Raw genomic sequence first — 16246 nt, 5'->3', positions numbered from 1 at the left:
AATGGTGCTTATCATTTAATATCCCTCTACACAGATTCTAGTGCTCAGAATTTATAAAGTTTTCTATAATGAACATGAATTACTTCTATATTTAAAAAAAAATCCATTGCATGCTTTCGTAATGTTAAAGAAAAGCATCATAAAGACTAGAAAGAATGAAAAACAAAAGGTTATATGGTTCCTACCTCAGGGTCAGCCCTTGAAAGTTGAAGGAGGACAAAATCATAAGCTGAAATCTTTAAATGTGCAAAGGAGGACCTGAACGGACATTTTTCAAGATATGACAAACGGTAAAAAGCACATGAAAAAATGCTCAACATCCTTGGCAATGAGGAAGAGGCAAAACAAAATCAAAATGAGCTATTACTTCACTCCCATTAATATAACTATGTTTGAGAGAGAGAGAGAGAGTGGGAAGGAAGGAAGGGAGGAGGGAGGGAGGGAGGCAGGGAGGGAGACAGGCAGGAAGGGAGGCAGGGAGGCAGGGAGGGAGCGGAAAACAAGCGCAGGCAGGCAAGTGGGAAGAAGGGAGCCCTGGCGCAGGGCTGGAGGGAGAGAAGGCTGGAGGCTCCCTGGAAAGCCGCCAGGCGCTCCGTGTCAGGAGGGAGCCCTACTACCCTTGGTTAGGCACCTCCACGCCCGGGTCATGCACACAAGGGCTGAAAGCGGAGCGTGCACACCCACTCGCAGCAACCTAACTCACAGCAGCCACAACAGGGAAGCCATCCCAGGGCCCGTGGACCGACGGCTCAGCCACACGTGGGCTCCCCCTATGGGGGATATTACGGAGCCTTCCAGAGGAGGGGCATTCTGACACCTGGCCCTGGAACGTGGATGAACCTCGAAGACATCCTAAGCGAAACAAGCTGGTCACCCCAAGACCAAGACGGCCTGACTCCCCTCGTACGAGGTACCCAGCACCATCACTCTCCCGGAGAAGGGAGGCACAGCAGAGGTCATCAGGGTGGGGAAGGAGGAAACTGGGGGGTGGGGGCGTTATGGGGCAGAGTTTCAGCTGTAGGGGGTGAAGGGCGCTCTGAAGAGGACAGCCGTGACCGACACGGACGCTAGTACTGCATCCCACGGAGGCGTATGCTGAAAATGGTAGGTTTTATGTCGTGTCAACGTTGCCACAATCAAACCGATTAAATAGTTTTTACTTAAAGGCCATGGCAGGGGGGTGGGGGGGCTAAGAGTTCTGCCTTTTACTTTCATGAGTACTTACAAAAGAAGACAAGCAACACCCAGTCGTGACAGGTAAGGCCCCCACCCCGGAGCCCCCCACCCCCGCCCCGGCAAGCCAGACTGCCACAGACGAGTCCCCTAACTCAGCTTGGCCTCACTGTCCTCACGAAATGGACCCAAGGGCACCGAGCACCCCGGTCTGCGAGCATTCCAGAAGCACATCCCCCCTCCAAGGGCACGTAATGCGCTGGCTCCTCTCAGCAAGGGACGGCTGCTACCATTCCGCCGCCGAGAGATGCTGGGCCCGGAGACGAGGTGTGCGGGCCAAGGAAAGCACCGGGAGCCAGCGCCGCCCGCGCTGGGCCAGGTTCGAGCCTGCCTCCTGCGCCCGGAGTCTTTCCTTGGCTGCTGTCACTCCTTTGTTCTCCTTCAGGAAATGCCACCAGTTGTGGGCGACAGGAAGGGAAGGGAAACTGGCAGAGCCGAAGTCAGCTGCCCTTTCAATTGGTACCTCGGTCAGAGTTCCTTTTGAAAAACTCCCTCCCGGCCTCCCAGAACTACAGGAAAGGTGGGATTTTCCACGTGTTGATGGAGCCGCTGGGCTCTGCCCATTGGGAGGAAGGTCGGGGAGCGCAAACGGGACGCAAGTCACCGGGGCATCAAGTCCAGAAAAAGGCTTTCTCTCTGCCGAAGGTTCTGGACCGGCCGTCGGAAAGAGGTGCGGGAATCCGTTCTGAGCGAGACGGCCGAAGGGGGGCTGACCAGTCTGACAAGAGGGACAGGCAGACTTCCAAACCAAATCAGGAACTCTGCACCACCCGCGCGGAGAGAGGGCCCGGGAGGGCTCCGTCTGTCATCCCTGCGCCAACCTCAACAATGAATCACCCCAAGCCACACAGAAAGGAAACACCGGAGAGGCCCCACCTAGGAGGCTGAAAGACACCAGCGTGAGTAAAATCCTCCAACGTGGGGACCTCCCCAGTCCCCCTCTGTAACACCGGATCGCAGCCCGGGGGATGAGACCAGACAGTGAATGCTGGACAGATGGAGGGGGGAGGGAGCGTGGGGGGACGGGGGACACGGGGTGCCCTCTGGGCGGACCTGACACCATTACTGAACGTTCCAATGCTGGTGAGGACTGCTCTTCCATCATCCCGTCCGGCGGCGTATGCGGGAGAAAGCATGGCAGCACGCCCAAGCTCTGACATCACCAGTGACTGCAGGACACTGGCCCGACACCCGGGAACCTCAGAGATGGAAAGGGACAGCAGGGGAGAGCTGGAGAGGTTAGCTGGGACCTCACGTTCCGTGCTAACAGATCTTAGCAGAATCGAAGGAAGGAATATCATGTAAAATTTTTTAAGAAGGTCTTACACAACCCTAAATTGATACAATAATTTTAAGTGCTGAGCACAAGCATGGTGTGTGGCACGTCAAGTGCTCAGTAAATGGTAGGATTTACCATTACTTTTTTTTTTTAAAGATTTTATTTGAGAGACAGAGAATGAGATAGAGAGAGAGAGAGAGAGCATGAGGGAGGAGAGGGGCAGAAGGAGAAGCAGACTCCTCGCTGAGCAAGGAGCCTGACGTGGGACCTGATCCCGAAACTCCAGCATCATGACCTGAGCCGAAGGCAGGTACCCAGGCACCCAGGTACCTCTATCGTTACATGAATAATAACTGAATCATAACCTAAAAAACTGGGCCAGAGAACATTCAATCTCACTCATAAATAAATACCAATTTAAGCAAGTATCTGCTCTTGCCTTTCACCCATCCGATTGCCGAAGGTCTGGTGACGCAGGGTGCCGGGAAAGGCGTGCCCTCTTGCACCACAGGAGAAATACAAATTGTTAACGCTTCTCTCAAAAAGTTAGACCAGAAACCACTTCACTGCTGGGATCCCTCCTGTAGGACTCGATCCTGTCTGTCTCTGCTTCACACCACTTACAACACAGGGAGACCCCAAGGTTTCCAAGCAGCAGTACTCCGGCACTCACGACACTAACAGACTGGAAGGGACTCTACGTCTATCAAGAAGAAAATGATTTCTCCTCAGTGAGGAAATGGCGCTGCCAAGTTCAAGGTCAAACCACGTTTGTAACAAAAAGGTCCCACACAGAGGAGCACCTCGTGCGCTGACAGGGAAACGCTCTGAGACGTGCCGTTCGGGGAACTCGTGTCTCCCCAGAACACAGAAGGTGCTCGAATGCAAGGGCTTCGAGGACACGGTCCGAGCGCTCCATGGCAGAACAGCGGTCTCTGCGATGCCCACGGAATGGAGACCCCAGCCACGTGCAGGCTGTGTCACCATCAGCCCCCAGCACGTCCAGCCAGGCCGCACGAGGGCCTCTCCACACCATGGAACAGGCTGCGACTGCCGTGGAACGTTTCAAGAAAGAACATCAGAAGCCAAAACATTCTGGAGAAAACCACAGAAACACGAACGGAGCTCACCTGTTTCTTCTGGTTTGATCCACTGAATAGATCTGCTTTCTCAGCCAGCTGGGGAGAGAGTTGAGACAGACAGACAAAGACAGCACCGGAGAGAGAGTTAGTACAAAGCCCCGTTGTCGGTCGGTTCTATGGAATGGGGACAAAGGATACTGGAAACAAGCAAATCTTTCCAACTTGCTAACCCGAGCAGCTCGGGAAGAAGCTGTGCCTCCTTGTGCTTGAGACGCCCTGGCTGAGCCAAGAGGGCCCCCCATCACGCAGAGGCTGTCACTCCTTAAACTGACAATCCTCTCTGACGATGTTCATTATCTCCCAAAAAAGCGGGAATCACAGGGTTTTAACCGAGGGGACCATCATTCCCACGCCAACCCCACGTGGACCTCCACGATACTGGATGCACAGACAAGGCTGTCCCGAGCAGGTGACAAACCCCGTACCCTGTATGGGACAGCCCTTTGGTGACTTGGCTGAGTCCCTTCCTGATGCTGTAAGAAGGAAGCCCTTGGTCTTCCCATCAGACGCCACCAATGCCTGTTCCAACCTCGAGTTTCAGCAAACTCCTCACCCCAGCAGGCTCAGGACGGCCCCGCACTCGGAGAAGCTCTCTGGCCAGATGCTGGAGAGCCCACAGCCTCTACACGCCGGACCCTCCCTGAGCCCCCACGGCAAAACATCGCTCTTTCCTTTCCTTCCCTCATGTTGGAGAAAGGGAGCAGAATCAATGAATGTGGCAAGACGAGATACACGAGCACAAGTCCATACCTCTCAATGATGGTGGGTGTAGATGCGCTCATCGCTTCCTGGTGTAAGATTTTCAAGCCCGAGAGCCACTTAGTCGCATCCTCCTTAGAGTCAGCTGCAGAGGTGAACACGGATGGAAACGTTGTTAGCCCCTGGAAAGACCTCCGCAGAGAGGTCGGGGCCCCTGGCCATCCCAGCCCCACACAGACCCCGAGGACGGGAGCAGCCAGCACTGGTTTCTGGTTTTGCACACGGGCTCCAAAAAGGCCTCTCCTTCACACCTTCATGGTTCTAAGACCTGCTTTATGGTCTGAGATGAAGCCACATGTCCCTAATGACCCTTCTACAGCAAGGGTGACAAGGGGGATAATTTTTTTCCTCCCAGGAGTTTTGGCTTTTACCCTTAGATGAGCAAATATGGTACAGGGTCTGGGGTAATTCCCACCCCAACCCTGAGCTGCCCTGAGCATTTCCCGTTTCTCATGAAGGCCAGGGAGAGGGGACAGAGGCAGCATCAGGAAGTAGGTAAGAGCCTGGCATCACTGACAAGTCCCACTGCACTGCTTTGGGGCTGTGTGACATTCTACTGACTCCTTAACCCCTCTGTGCCTCATTTCCTCACCAGTAAAATGGAGCTAGCAGTGCAGACCTCTCGTTGAGTTAACCACCTCCTAAGGACCAGATACCTTGTTTACCTGGATGAGAGCATGCCAAGGTTGCGACTCTCCCTCTTCCCACAGGAATGAGGAGAAAATTAAGTTCAGAAGCATAGGAGACCTGGCCCAAGCCCATAAGTAAGAAGTGGGATCTGAATCCTGGTCTTGTCCATGTCCCCACTGAACCTGAATTCTAGAGCTCTGAAAGAAAGACCCCAAAGTGGAACAGAGATGGCATCTTGGACTCCAAGACTCGTAGTCTCTCTCTTGCTCTCGTAGTTTCCCTACCAAGAACCACCAGGCCTCAGCCTGCAGCCTTAGCCTGCAGCTAAGTGGACTAAATTCCTGAAGTTCACGGGCACAGACCCCGCTCTCCTGCCCCATCTCTGCACTAACCACACACCAACAGTCAGACGTCCACTCGTCAGGCCCCACACCCAGCTTGCTGTTTCCCTCTTTCAAGCCCTCAGACATGGAAAACTTCTCCCCAGACTGGCCTCCCTCTCTCCACCCAACTCCTACAGATGCCTCAAAACCCAATTTTAAAGTCACCGACTCTGCAGAGGCTTCCCTGAAATTGACCCTCTGCCCTCCTACAGCGTGCTGTACTGTCAATGGACTGTCGCTCTTTCCACAGTGTACCGTGAGCTCCTGAGAGGCAGTGACCAGTCTCCTTCGGCCCTAGAGTCTAGCCCAGCACAAGCGATGTGCTCAAAGGTGCATGCGAGCGAGAAAGCAAATCACAAGAGCTACTGGCCCTAATTTCAATGTTCCTGACACTGCTTAGCTTTCATTGTTCCCCCCACGTGCATCTACTTTGAACGGGATTTATTTTCTCTCATCACTCCCAGCTGTGCAGACGGTTCTGAGTCAATGAATTCTAGGACTGGACCTGAAGGGGGTGACAAGCTTCTGCCCCTGAGTCAAATGCCTGAGCTTTTCCACAGCTCACCCTCTGGCCTCTGAGAGGCCCCTTCGACATTTGGGTAAATTTACAGGGATGGCTGGAACTCTCACCTCCAGGTCGTGTGTCTATGTGAGTGCATATGTGCCTGCACATGTGTGTGTGTGTGTGTGTGTGTGTGTGTGCACGTGTGGCAATTGTATTGTGTACGTGCGAGCTTGCATGCATCTGTGTAGGGGTGTGTGTGTGTGTGTGTGTGTGTGTGTGCACACATACATGTGAGAAGTAAGATTTCAGAATAGTGTCCCCAGTTTAGTTGGATGTAGGCCAGGCTCTGCTGGACGACAACTATAACCTGCCTTCAGCTCTCTGCGTGAGCCAACCAGGCCGTTCACACAATGCTTACCACGTCCCAGTGAGGCCGACGTTACCATGCTCCCCGTCTCAGAGCTGAGCAAACTGAAGCTCAGAGAGGTTGAGTAGCTTGCTCCAAGGCACACAGCAAGAAAGGCGCAGGGTGAGAATTCAAAACCATGATGACCCCTAACGCACATCAGGGGCAGGCAGGTGAGAGCCTTCTGCTACTACAGAACATCCTAGGAAGGAAGCCAGGCCCGGGCAGCGACGAGAGCCCGAGGGGGGTGCTCACCTGCCAGGCTGAGGGTGCTGAGGACGAACTGGGTCCCGTAAAAGATGGTGAAGCAGCAGTCTTTCTTCTGATGCACAACCTTTGCACGCTCAAAATCCTTGGAGTTCTTCCCGGGGCGGATTTCCTTGATTTCCATGATATCCACTAAAAGACGGTGAAGACAGGCCCATCAGAAGCCTGAATTCACTCCCCCCGAGGACGCAGCCACAGGCCTGCCCTGTCCCTCCCAGCCCCTGAGCCCCATCCAGACTGCAGGATTCCACGCAAGTAAGGAAGAAGCGGGCTGCTCTAAACTAAGCCCTGGGGGAACTGTAGAACGACAGACAGAAGCAGGAGGCAGTCTCTCCTCCCTAAAACCCCTGCTGCTGAAGGGCTCCAACCCATTCCTTGCCAGACTGGGCCGGGATGGCCATCTGACCCGGGGGAGACCCCTACCCCCACCCAGAGGATGGCCACCTGACCCAGGGGAGAGGTCTACCCCCACAGAATGGCCACCTGACCCAAGAGCAGCCCCTCCCCCTCTAAATGGCCTCCTGTCCCAGGGGATCTCCCTCCCTACCACAGGATGACCAGGGACTGTCACAAAGAGACAAGTTTGACCAGTCCCTTCCTCTTCTTTTTTCTGTCAAAACACTACTTTTCCTGGAATGGACCCATTCTACGTGCTTCACATGAAGCTGATCTGCCTCTCCTTACCAGCAACAGGGGACCCAGCCTCCTGGGAATGACTAAGATGCCCGTGCTGGGGCACCGTGATTGGTTCAGGGATGAGCCCATGGTGCACCAGCATCCTCCCGGCACTGTTTGGCCAGAGATATTTATAAAATCTCTCTTGTTGCTGGGCTGCTGCCTGGCTGGTAAGACAGGAGTCTGGGGGAAGCAGGGAGCACGCCATCTGCCGTAGAGAAAGGGGAGATGGACCCCGGATGTACTGTCTGATCCCCTAAGGTCTAGTCACACTGGAAGCCATTCCTGCCCAAGGAAACGCTACTTCCATGACACAATAAATTCTCTTTTATAGCTTTGGTTAGATGACCTGAGTTTCTGTCACGTGCAACCCTAAGACTCCTGCATGTATACCTCAGTCCTTGCCCTGAAGAGAGATACAGGAAAAAGGTGTCCCTGGAAATGGGAGACAAGGGAGGGAGCTTGGACCTGGGAGGGAGGAAGCCGACAGGTGAATAAAGGCACTTAGAGTCAGGGCTGAAACAGCAGGAAAGGTTCATGACCCTTCACAGGCAGCAACCGGAGTGGGGGTGCAGCGAACACAATTAGGAGGGAGAGAGAGAATGAATTAGAAGATCCCTACTTTCTTCCCATGGGTCTAACCAGACCAAACACAGCCTGGTGGACAGGAGTCATGAAGGAACGAGCAAAGGCTTTAAAAGGGCAACTCTGTTCAGTATACACATGAGAATTCTCCACGCAGTTAGACCCCAAACCAAGCCCGAGACCATGTACAAAATGGTGAAAACGAATTCGGGTCTGTAATTTATTTCACTTTATCTGTTAAAGATTTATTTGAGAGGGAATGTGCATGTGGGGGCATGACGGGTGGTGCGCAGGGGCAGGTGCAGAGGGAGAGGGAGAAGCAAGACCCCCCACCAAGCATGGAGCCTGACATGGGGTTCGATCCCAGGACCCCGAGATCCTGACCTGAGCCAAAGGCAGACGCTTAACCAACTGAGCTAACCAGCTGCCCCTCCGGTCTGTATTTTAATCATACTGTACCAGTGTCAGGGCCCTGGGTTTGGTGACTGAGCAAGAAAGACATGATCACCAGGGGAAGCCGGATGAACAGTACACAGAAATCCTGTACTACATCTGCAATGTTCGCGTGAGTCTAAAATTGTTGCAAACCTGAAAGTTTTAAAACCACTTCTCAACCACAAGAGGCCGTTTTGTTTTGGGAGCGGAGGTGCCTCTAAACCCTGGTGGGGAGAGGGATGGAGGCCAGATCCCTCTTCCTCACCAAACCCAGTAACCTGGAGTCTTTTCTCTTTATCCTCACTCCTTAGAAACAAACTCCAAAACACAGTCCCTTTGTGTGCACCGAAACTTACAGCCTTCGGGGAGGAAACTGGCATTGCCGATTTAGCGGTTTACGCTCCTCTAAGAACATTCAGGGCGGTGAGGTTTGTTCCTGATGTTACCCGCCCAGCTCACTGCCAGTCAAGACACTGGTGACGTGAAGTAAATCCATTTTTTTCCTATCAAGTCTAGCAGTGATTATCTACTACCCTCGCTCCCCACAAATTATCTGTAGGTGAGACTCTCCCAATTGGCCCATTGTGAGTTCTCCTCCTTACAGCAAACTTATAATAAAAATCTGACCCAAGTCCATAAAGAAAAAAATTTCATATACTGTAACACTGTCTTCAGGCAATTACCAGTTCTACTTTCTAAATTACTCTGGACTTAGTCAACTTCTCCCCATTCCCACGCCCAATGCCATAATCCAAGTCATTGGATCTCCTGCTTGGCCTACTGGAGTAGCCGGAAGTTACCCCCAGAGCCTTTTTTAGGAAATTTAAGTAAGCTCATATTGGGGCGCCTGGGTGGCTCAGTCAGGTAAGCGTCCGCTTCTTGATTTCGGCTCAGGTCACGATCTCACAGTCATGAGATCGAGCCCCGCACCAGGCTCTGAGCTCAGCGGGGACCTTCTGCTTCCCCTCTCCCCCTCCCCCAATTCGTGTATGCAGGTGCTCATTAAAATAGATAAGTCTTTAAAAAATAAAGAAGTAAATACATAATTATGCTCATGCCCCTCCTGGGCTTCAAACCTTCTGACTGTATCCCATTGTTCCTAGGACCAAAAATCAAGGCCCGGGGTTGACCCCGCCAGCCCCACCTGGCCCCCACACCCTCACCCGTGCCGCTCCAGCCCCCCAGCGAGCGGTCACACACACACTCCCCCCGCCAACGGCACTGGCATGTGCTCCGGGCCTGGTCATCTCCCAGTTCCCCTTCCAGTTTGAGCTCCTTCAGCATCGAACTCAGAGAAAACCCCCAACTCCTGCAGTCATACAGATCGGCCCCTCTCCCCACAGCCCCGACAGGGGCCAGCGCCTGCAGGTCAGACTCCTGGGCCGGGAACCTCTTCCCTCCAAGGCACTCCCTTCCTCAGCGCCATGTCCCAGCCCCCAGCGCAGCGGCCGGTACGTGGTGGGGCCCCGTAAACAGCTGCTCAACGAAGAAGGGGGCAGAGCGAACCTGGAGACGGACACGGAGATACGAAAAAACGCAAATGGAGCCCCCACCCCCCCGGACACGGCAAAAAGGGACAGAGAGACACCAGACGGGCCACCCAGACGAGGAAGGAGAGAGACACAAACAGGCACACGGACCAAGTCAGACAGGAAGAAGCATGAGACACGGAGGAGAACAGAGAAACAGCCACTCTAGGGAGGCGAGGGGTCCTGCCGGCCACTTTGGCGCCAGCAAACACCCGGCTTTGGGGCCAGGCCTGACCCAGGGGAAGGCTGCAGGCACCCACCGCACCAGCAGGATTGGTCACCTCCATGACGTCATGCCCGCCACGCCCCTCTCTGCCCCTCCCCCACCAGGTAAGGGCAGACTCAGTTCACGATGGATGATCCCGAAGAGAGGAGGCCTTTGGCAGGGGCTGGCCCTTGCTCCCCGGTCATCAGCTGACCGGACGTGTACAGATCTCACCGGAGCAACTTCCCAGCACCGCCAGCCCTCTCCACCCCGATGAAATGAACCGTCCTGTTCTTTTTAGAACTGGCCCATGGAGCTACACATATGCACATCTGTATGTACAGGTACGTCCTCCTCTAAGCCCCACTAAGTCCCTAAGAACAGGGACTCTGTGTCACTCGCTCACAGTTGGAGCCTCATGGCTATGTGCACCGGAGCCCTGCTCAGAGCAGAACTCGGGCACCGAACGGCTCTCCAGTTCCTGTTTGGGAGATAGTCGCAGGAACGCTGGTCGGGGAGCGAGGATGTGAGACAGGCAGGGAAAAGAGCCACGGAAGAAGCTGTTAGGTCACCAAGCTGGCCCTCCATCGTTATCCAGAGCCGACTCCACGGGGGCTGTGGGAGTCCGCGCCCCACCACGGAGTAAGGGAACTGGGGTGTGTATCCCCAAACCCCGTCTGCTGTTGGTCGAGGGCTGTTTCTGGGGCCTGCCTCCCCAGCCCTCAAGCAGATGGTTGCAAGGCTCATACCAAGAGGGCCTCGATGGGCAGAAGGGAATGCTACAGCGAGCAGAATCTGCCTGAGGCGGCCTCCGCCACATCAGGTGCCCGATCCACTGGTTTTTGTGCTCGCTCCGTGGGACCCAGGGACCCATGGGTTGGAGGGGTCAGAGGCCCAGTGTGTATTTCAGGCAACATCGGGATGCATGTGACCAAGTCCCAGGCACTGCCAAGAACAGCTTCCCTGGGCTCCCCAGACGGAGACAGGACTAGGTGTCACTGCCCTGGGTGTTCTGCACCCTAAAAGGTATCTTGGCTCTGCAGGTGCCTCTGGTATTATAGGTAATGTACCCTCTTTTAATAGAACAGCTTTATCAAGATATGGTTTGTGTCTTTATCAAGATACAAGCTCACACACTATACAATTAACCCATTTCAAGCCCACAACTCAATAGCTTCTAATGTAGTCACAGACTCGTGCAAACCACCACCACAGTCCATTTAAGAACATCTTCATGACCACAGAGAGAAACCTAGACCCTGTAGCTATCACTCCCTGTTCCCCTCTTGTCCCCACACCAGTCCCTGGCAACCACCAACTTTCAGTCTCTACAGATTCGCCTTTTCTGGACATTTCACATAAAGGGAAGCATACAGTACGCGGTCTTCTGTGTGGGGCTTCCTTCAGTCAGCACTACGTCTTCAAGTTTCCTCTGCGCCCTAGCTGGGACTTCGTCCCTTTCTACGGATGGGTAGCATTCCCGCAGAGAGAGACCACGCTTTCGTTATCCACTCTTCGGCTGATGGACATTTCCGGATTGTTTCCACCTCCCGACGCTGTGAAGAGTGAGGCTAGGAACACCCCCCTGACAGTTTCGGTTTGAACACCTGTTTTCAGTTCTCTCGGGTGTCTCCTCGGAGGGGAAGGCAGTCCTCCTGAGTCCCCACTCTTAGGCTACAAGCCTTCTAATTGCGAGGGGCCTCCTTCAGGCCAGGGGGCTTGTCTCGCCATCACTGCAGACCAGGGAGGACAGTCATTCACAGGTGCAGGGTCAGGAGTGGACGGGTCTGCGGTCAAGGCCTCCATGAAAACGCGGTGGTAAGGCCACCAGCAAGCCAAGTGACAGCTGTAACTACTACTCCCCGGGCCTCCTGAGCAAGGGCGGGCTTGCTCCAGAGGAACCGGAGGGCTGCCCGCTACGCAGCACCCCCTTGGTTACCAGAAACCCCGAGAAGGCAGGAAGGAAACCCCTCACCAGAAGGGGTGGTTTTCTATTTGGTAATCAGCAAAGTCTGAGGGGCCCGCTGGTCATTTCTGTTGACACACACTTGATCTTCTATTGCACAGGGGCACGTTGGTGAAGGTTGACCCCACGGCCCATGGAGTTCACAGCAGCGATGGGGGAGGGGGTCAGGCCTCCTGCACTCAACTAGGTCAACCCCAAATCATCTTTCTGCCCTGCAGCTGGGAATAAAAGCCTAGTGCCAGGATTGCAAACGTGCCTCCCCAGCCCATGCGAAGTGTGCGTCCGAGGACCATGGGATGGCCTCAGGAACCCACAGGCCTGGGTGTGAATACCAGCTTCTGACAGGTGCTTGCAGCAGAACTCACCTCTCTGGGCCTCCACTTCCTCGTGGGAGCAACAGGACCAAGAAAAGTCTTGTCACACGGCGCTCTTGGAGGACTAAAGGGGTGTGTGTGGGTGGGTGTTACAATACTGCCTCGAGACGACAACTAATAAAGACGTAGCAAAAAGAAAAAAGAAAAAGACGCAGCAACTTCTAGGTGTCTGTCGGCTCGTTTTTTTAAATTACTAATGCAACCAAATAAAGCTAGACTCATACAAGGTATAAGAAAAAACCACACTCTCTTCATTCATCTGTTGTGGAAGCTGAGGCGGCAAGTCCGTGTGTGCTAATGTGGGAAAAAATCCACACCGCCTTATGTCAATAGGGTGCCGTGTCTGCACACGTACAGACGTAGGTGTGAACACGCACATGGTGCTCAGGTGTCTATTGCCGTTCAGATCCTCACTCTCTACATCCCCACTCTAACCTGCAAGTATTTTCTTTTACACAAAACGCACTATGCAGATCACAGCTGCCGCAGGATGTTCACGCACGGGCACCGATGAGAACATGGGTGTGCATCAGCCTGCAACAGGAGGGGTCCACGTCCAGCGCTCCTGATGTTCAAAATCACCGTGCATCCGACCTAGGATCCTGTCCCCACTCCTGAGTCCTGCCTGCGTCCCAGCATTTGCTTCTGACGAGCAGACGGCCAAACAGAGTCCGATCTAGAGAACGTCTCTGGTATTTCCCACAGAGTAGTTTGCAGTCATTTCCATTAAGGTGCAAAGGAGAGGACAGGAAAAAAAAAAAATGAAAATTCACAACCAACACCATATACTACCCTCTGTACTGTTTGCGAACACGTCCAGTAACGAGTTCAATAAAGCATCACATAACTCAGTATCTGTGGCTGTTCATGCTTTGCGTTCACGCAGAAACGTCTGATGGGCTGGCCTGCAGCTGGGTAAGGGTATTAAGCAACACCGCGGTTGGATTTTTTCCGATCGGTGGTGATGCATCACCATTTATCTCCGAGGAATAGGACATGATAGATGGCTATCAAAACACAAAACAAAAAAAAGCTGCTCTATCTCCTGTTTCCAGAAACACATTAGACTCAGCTAAGGAGGGGAGCCTGTATCTGTACGTGTATATTTGTGCATGTAAAGGCAGAAGAAAAGGTAGAAAAAAAAAAAGTCCACCAATTTGCTGACAGGCTTACTGGTGGGGAAGACGACAGGCAAACGGTGGGCTTCATCTGCTTTGATGGGAATTTCTGCCGAAGGCACGCAGGCATTAAGGTGACCGACTTTATTTTCAAAGTAGGCTCTGCTGGCCAGAGCTCCGGCCGGGTGTGCTCCTGCGGTGGGGCTCGGCTGTGCTTCCTGCTTGTAGAAGTGAGATAACGCAGCCACAGAAGCGAGCCCTCATCTCTGCACAAACTTGGCTTCCCAGCATCACCTCGGGCCTTCCCCAGGTCTGGCCACCCTCCCGCAGTCCTCCCCACCCATCACCTGCGGACACACACTCGGGGTTTCCAGCCTCCTCCTACTCCTCCGCCTCATTCCGCCACCCCCTTTGCTGACAGTCCCTATGACCCCATTCTTCAAACCCTGTTCCCTTCCAGGCCACTGCCAAGCCGCCCCCCACTCCTGCAGCACCCTACTACCCTCTCACCAGGCACACGGCCTTTCCCAATTCCCACACTTGCCCTCAAGTTGTACCATCCGACAACAGGCTTCAAGCCCCTTCGGGGAAGATCTAGTCGTATTTAAGGGGAAAAGAGACCACTGAGACTTGACGCCTTCCCACGCATATCCCCCCCCTCCCACCTACCCGACAGCCACTCCATCCACCAGGCCGTTACGGGCATCACACAAAGGGTCCCCACCCTCAGAAGCCTGCGAGGGACAGACCCTCTCCAGACCAGCGCATGAATGGGTAAGCCTCCAACCACACCAAACACCTCCATGGAGAAGAAAAAAGTCTCCACTGGGGCTTCTCCCCAGCAAGGGGAAGAGAGGCTTCTCAGAGGGTGTGCATCTTGGCAGAGCTCTAAAGGCTGGAGGTGACCCGGTGAAGGGAGTAGAAAGCCCTACGGAGGCACACGCAGAGCAGGTCACCCCAATGGCGCCTGGGAGCTTGGGCAAATCATCTTCCTTTCTCCGTTCCTTCCCCACCGATACTGACCATGACAGCTTCCTTCACCAAGCTGCTGTGCCAACAAAATGAACTGACACTAACCGGAACCCCGTGGCCCCCAGGAGGTCCCAGTCAAGTTTAATTCAGTCAACGGGACTTGCGTTCTTGCCTACCAGCCTCCAACACCACCTTCACCGATGCTGGTGGTTTCGTTTTGTCTCAGGGTTGCTGGGTCTCAGTCAAAGACTCTGCTTTACAAAACCAAGGGTGTTGGGCTGTTGGACAGACATGACAGCACCTAACCTGAAAGCCGGATGGACAAGTGACAGGGACTACAGAACACACAGTTCAGAACCATGGGGCCATCGCGGGAGAGCACAAAGAGCCCAACCTTAGAAGAATCTAGCAAACGTGTGTATAAAGTCCAACTTGGGGTGGGCTTCTTTATTATGGTTTGGCCTCTACTTTCTCATCCATAAAATGAGAATGAATATCCATCCCACAGGGAGATACACCTGAAAGAACGTGGTAAAGTGTAAACTGTCCCGGAAGCCTTAGATATGAAAGTCCTCTGAAAGCCTAGGGATGGGGGTGGGGGTAGGGGAAGGAGACTGTCCTCATCTTCTTTGAAAAAAACAAAAAACAAAGAAGCAATTGTTGGGACTGTGCTGATCTCCAGTGGGGAATATCCCAGCTCTGTGCTTCCGTAGGAAGCTCTAATATCAGCACTAACATCAGCACTCCGCTGATGAGGCAGCCATTACTGCCGTGTTTTGTGTTCACACAGATATGCTGGATTAAGTGTTTTCTAGATGTTTCCAAGTTTTAAGTGATACTGGAGACACTGGCTGAGCTTTTCTTCCCTCCATGGACCCCTTCTGCCCAGGGGAGCAGGGAACGCTCACAGGAGTCCGGAAGAAGGAACTGGGCACTTCCGGCTTAGCTGTCTGGTCTGGTTCTGGTCCAATCTGTCCCCAGGAACCAGGTACCTTGCCCTGCTCTGCTCCCTGCTGCTCGGAGGGGGCTGCCTTGAAGAGGCATCTACCACCTCTAAATTTGAGAATCCAAGTTCCTTATATATAAATTTAAGTTAAAAACAGTGAGTCCCTTGCAAAAATAGGTATGTTACAGAAAAGGTGGAAAGCAAATAGAACAAAAATCACTAAGACTTATGGAAAGCCTCACCACCTTACACACGGCCTGTTGAAATTTTAATTTGCTCTGCTTTCAACCATTTTCTTATCAAAATGACACAGAAGGGCCTTCATGGTACAAAGACCATATACAGATCCTACCGCCCCCCCCCCCCATCACACTGGACCAGTTTTTGATTTGAGTTTTGGGTTTGTTTTTTTTTTTTGGAGCTGTCTATGCCTCTAACACTCTTTCTCAAAGGTCATTTGATTATCAACTTTATAAAATTTGCCCAACCTGCGTAGTGCTGGCACTGTCTATTATCAGTCTTTAAATCAACTCACCTTTTTTCAAATATATATATTTAAGGAGTTTATCTTTGGTAAAATATATATATGTACAATATAAATTGTAAATATATACAAATTATAAATATATACATATACATACTCAAGGAGTTTATCTTTGGTAAAAAGAAAACCAATCCCACCCACCACACCTAACAGGAATCGTACAACACAAAGGCAGTGGAACTAGGACATTATTAAATTCTGCCTCGAAATAGCGGATGCCACAGACCACACCAGTTCTGAGTTCTAAAAGGTAAGAAGAGGTCTGAGAGAGTGAGGCCAGCTGAGCGGGGCCG

At 53.0% G+C, this 16246-nt stretch overlaps 1 protein-coding gene across 2 annotated transcripts in view; it reads right to left on the bottom strand.

Annotated features, from left to right (window-relative positions):
* Positions 1–16246, bottom strand: part of LOC111152978 (phospholipase C gamma 2) — a 140304-nt gene that overhangs the window by 86800 nt on the left and 37258 nt on the right. For both annotated transcript variants that reach the window (XM_022511757.1, XM_022511758.1), the window contains exons 2-4: positions 6593–6736; positions 4405–4498; positions 3643–3690 (exon numbers count right to left, since the gene is read on the bottom strand). In XM_022511757.1, coding sequence (XP_022367465.1) covers positions 3643–3690; positions 4405–4498; positions 6593–6736 — 286 coding nt within the window. The remainder of the gene's footprint in view (positions 1–3642; positions 3691–4404; positions 4499–6592; positions 6737–16246) is intronic.

This window comes from Enhydra lutris, unplaced genomic scaffold (assembly GCF_002288905.1).
Source record: "Enhydra lutris kenyoni isolate GAN:26980312 unplaced genomic scaffold, ASM228890v2 scaffoldscaffold30, whole genome shotgun sequence".
In the NCBI taxonomy this organism is placed as follows: domain Eukaryota; kingdom Metazoa; phylum Chordata; class Mammalia; order Carnivora; family Mustelidae; genus Enhydra; species Enhydra lutris.
Note: the sequence above shows the minus strand (reverse complement) of the source record. Positions and strands in the feature narration are given on the sequence as shown.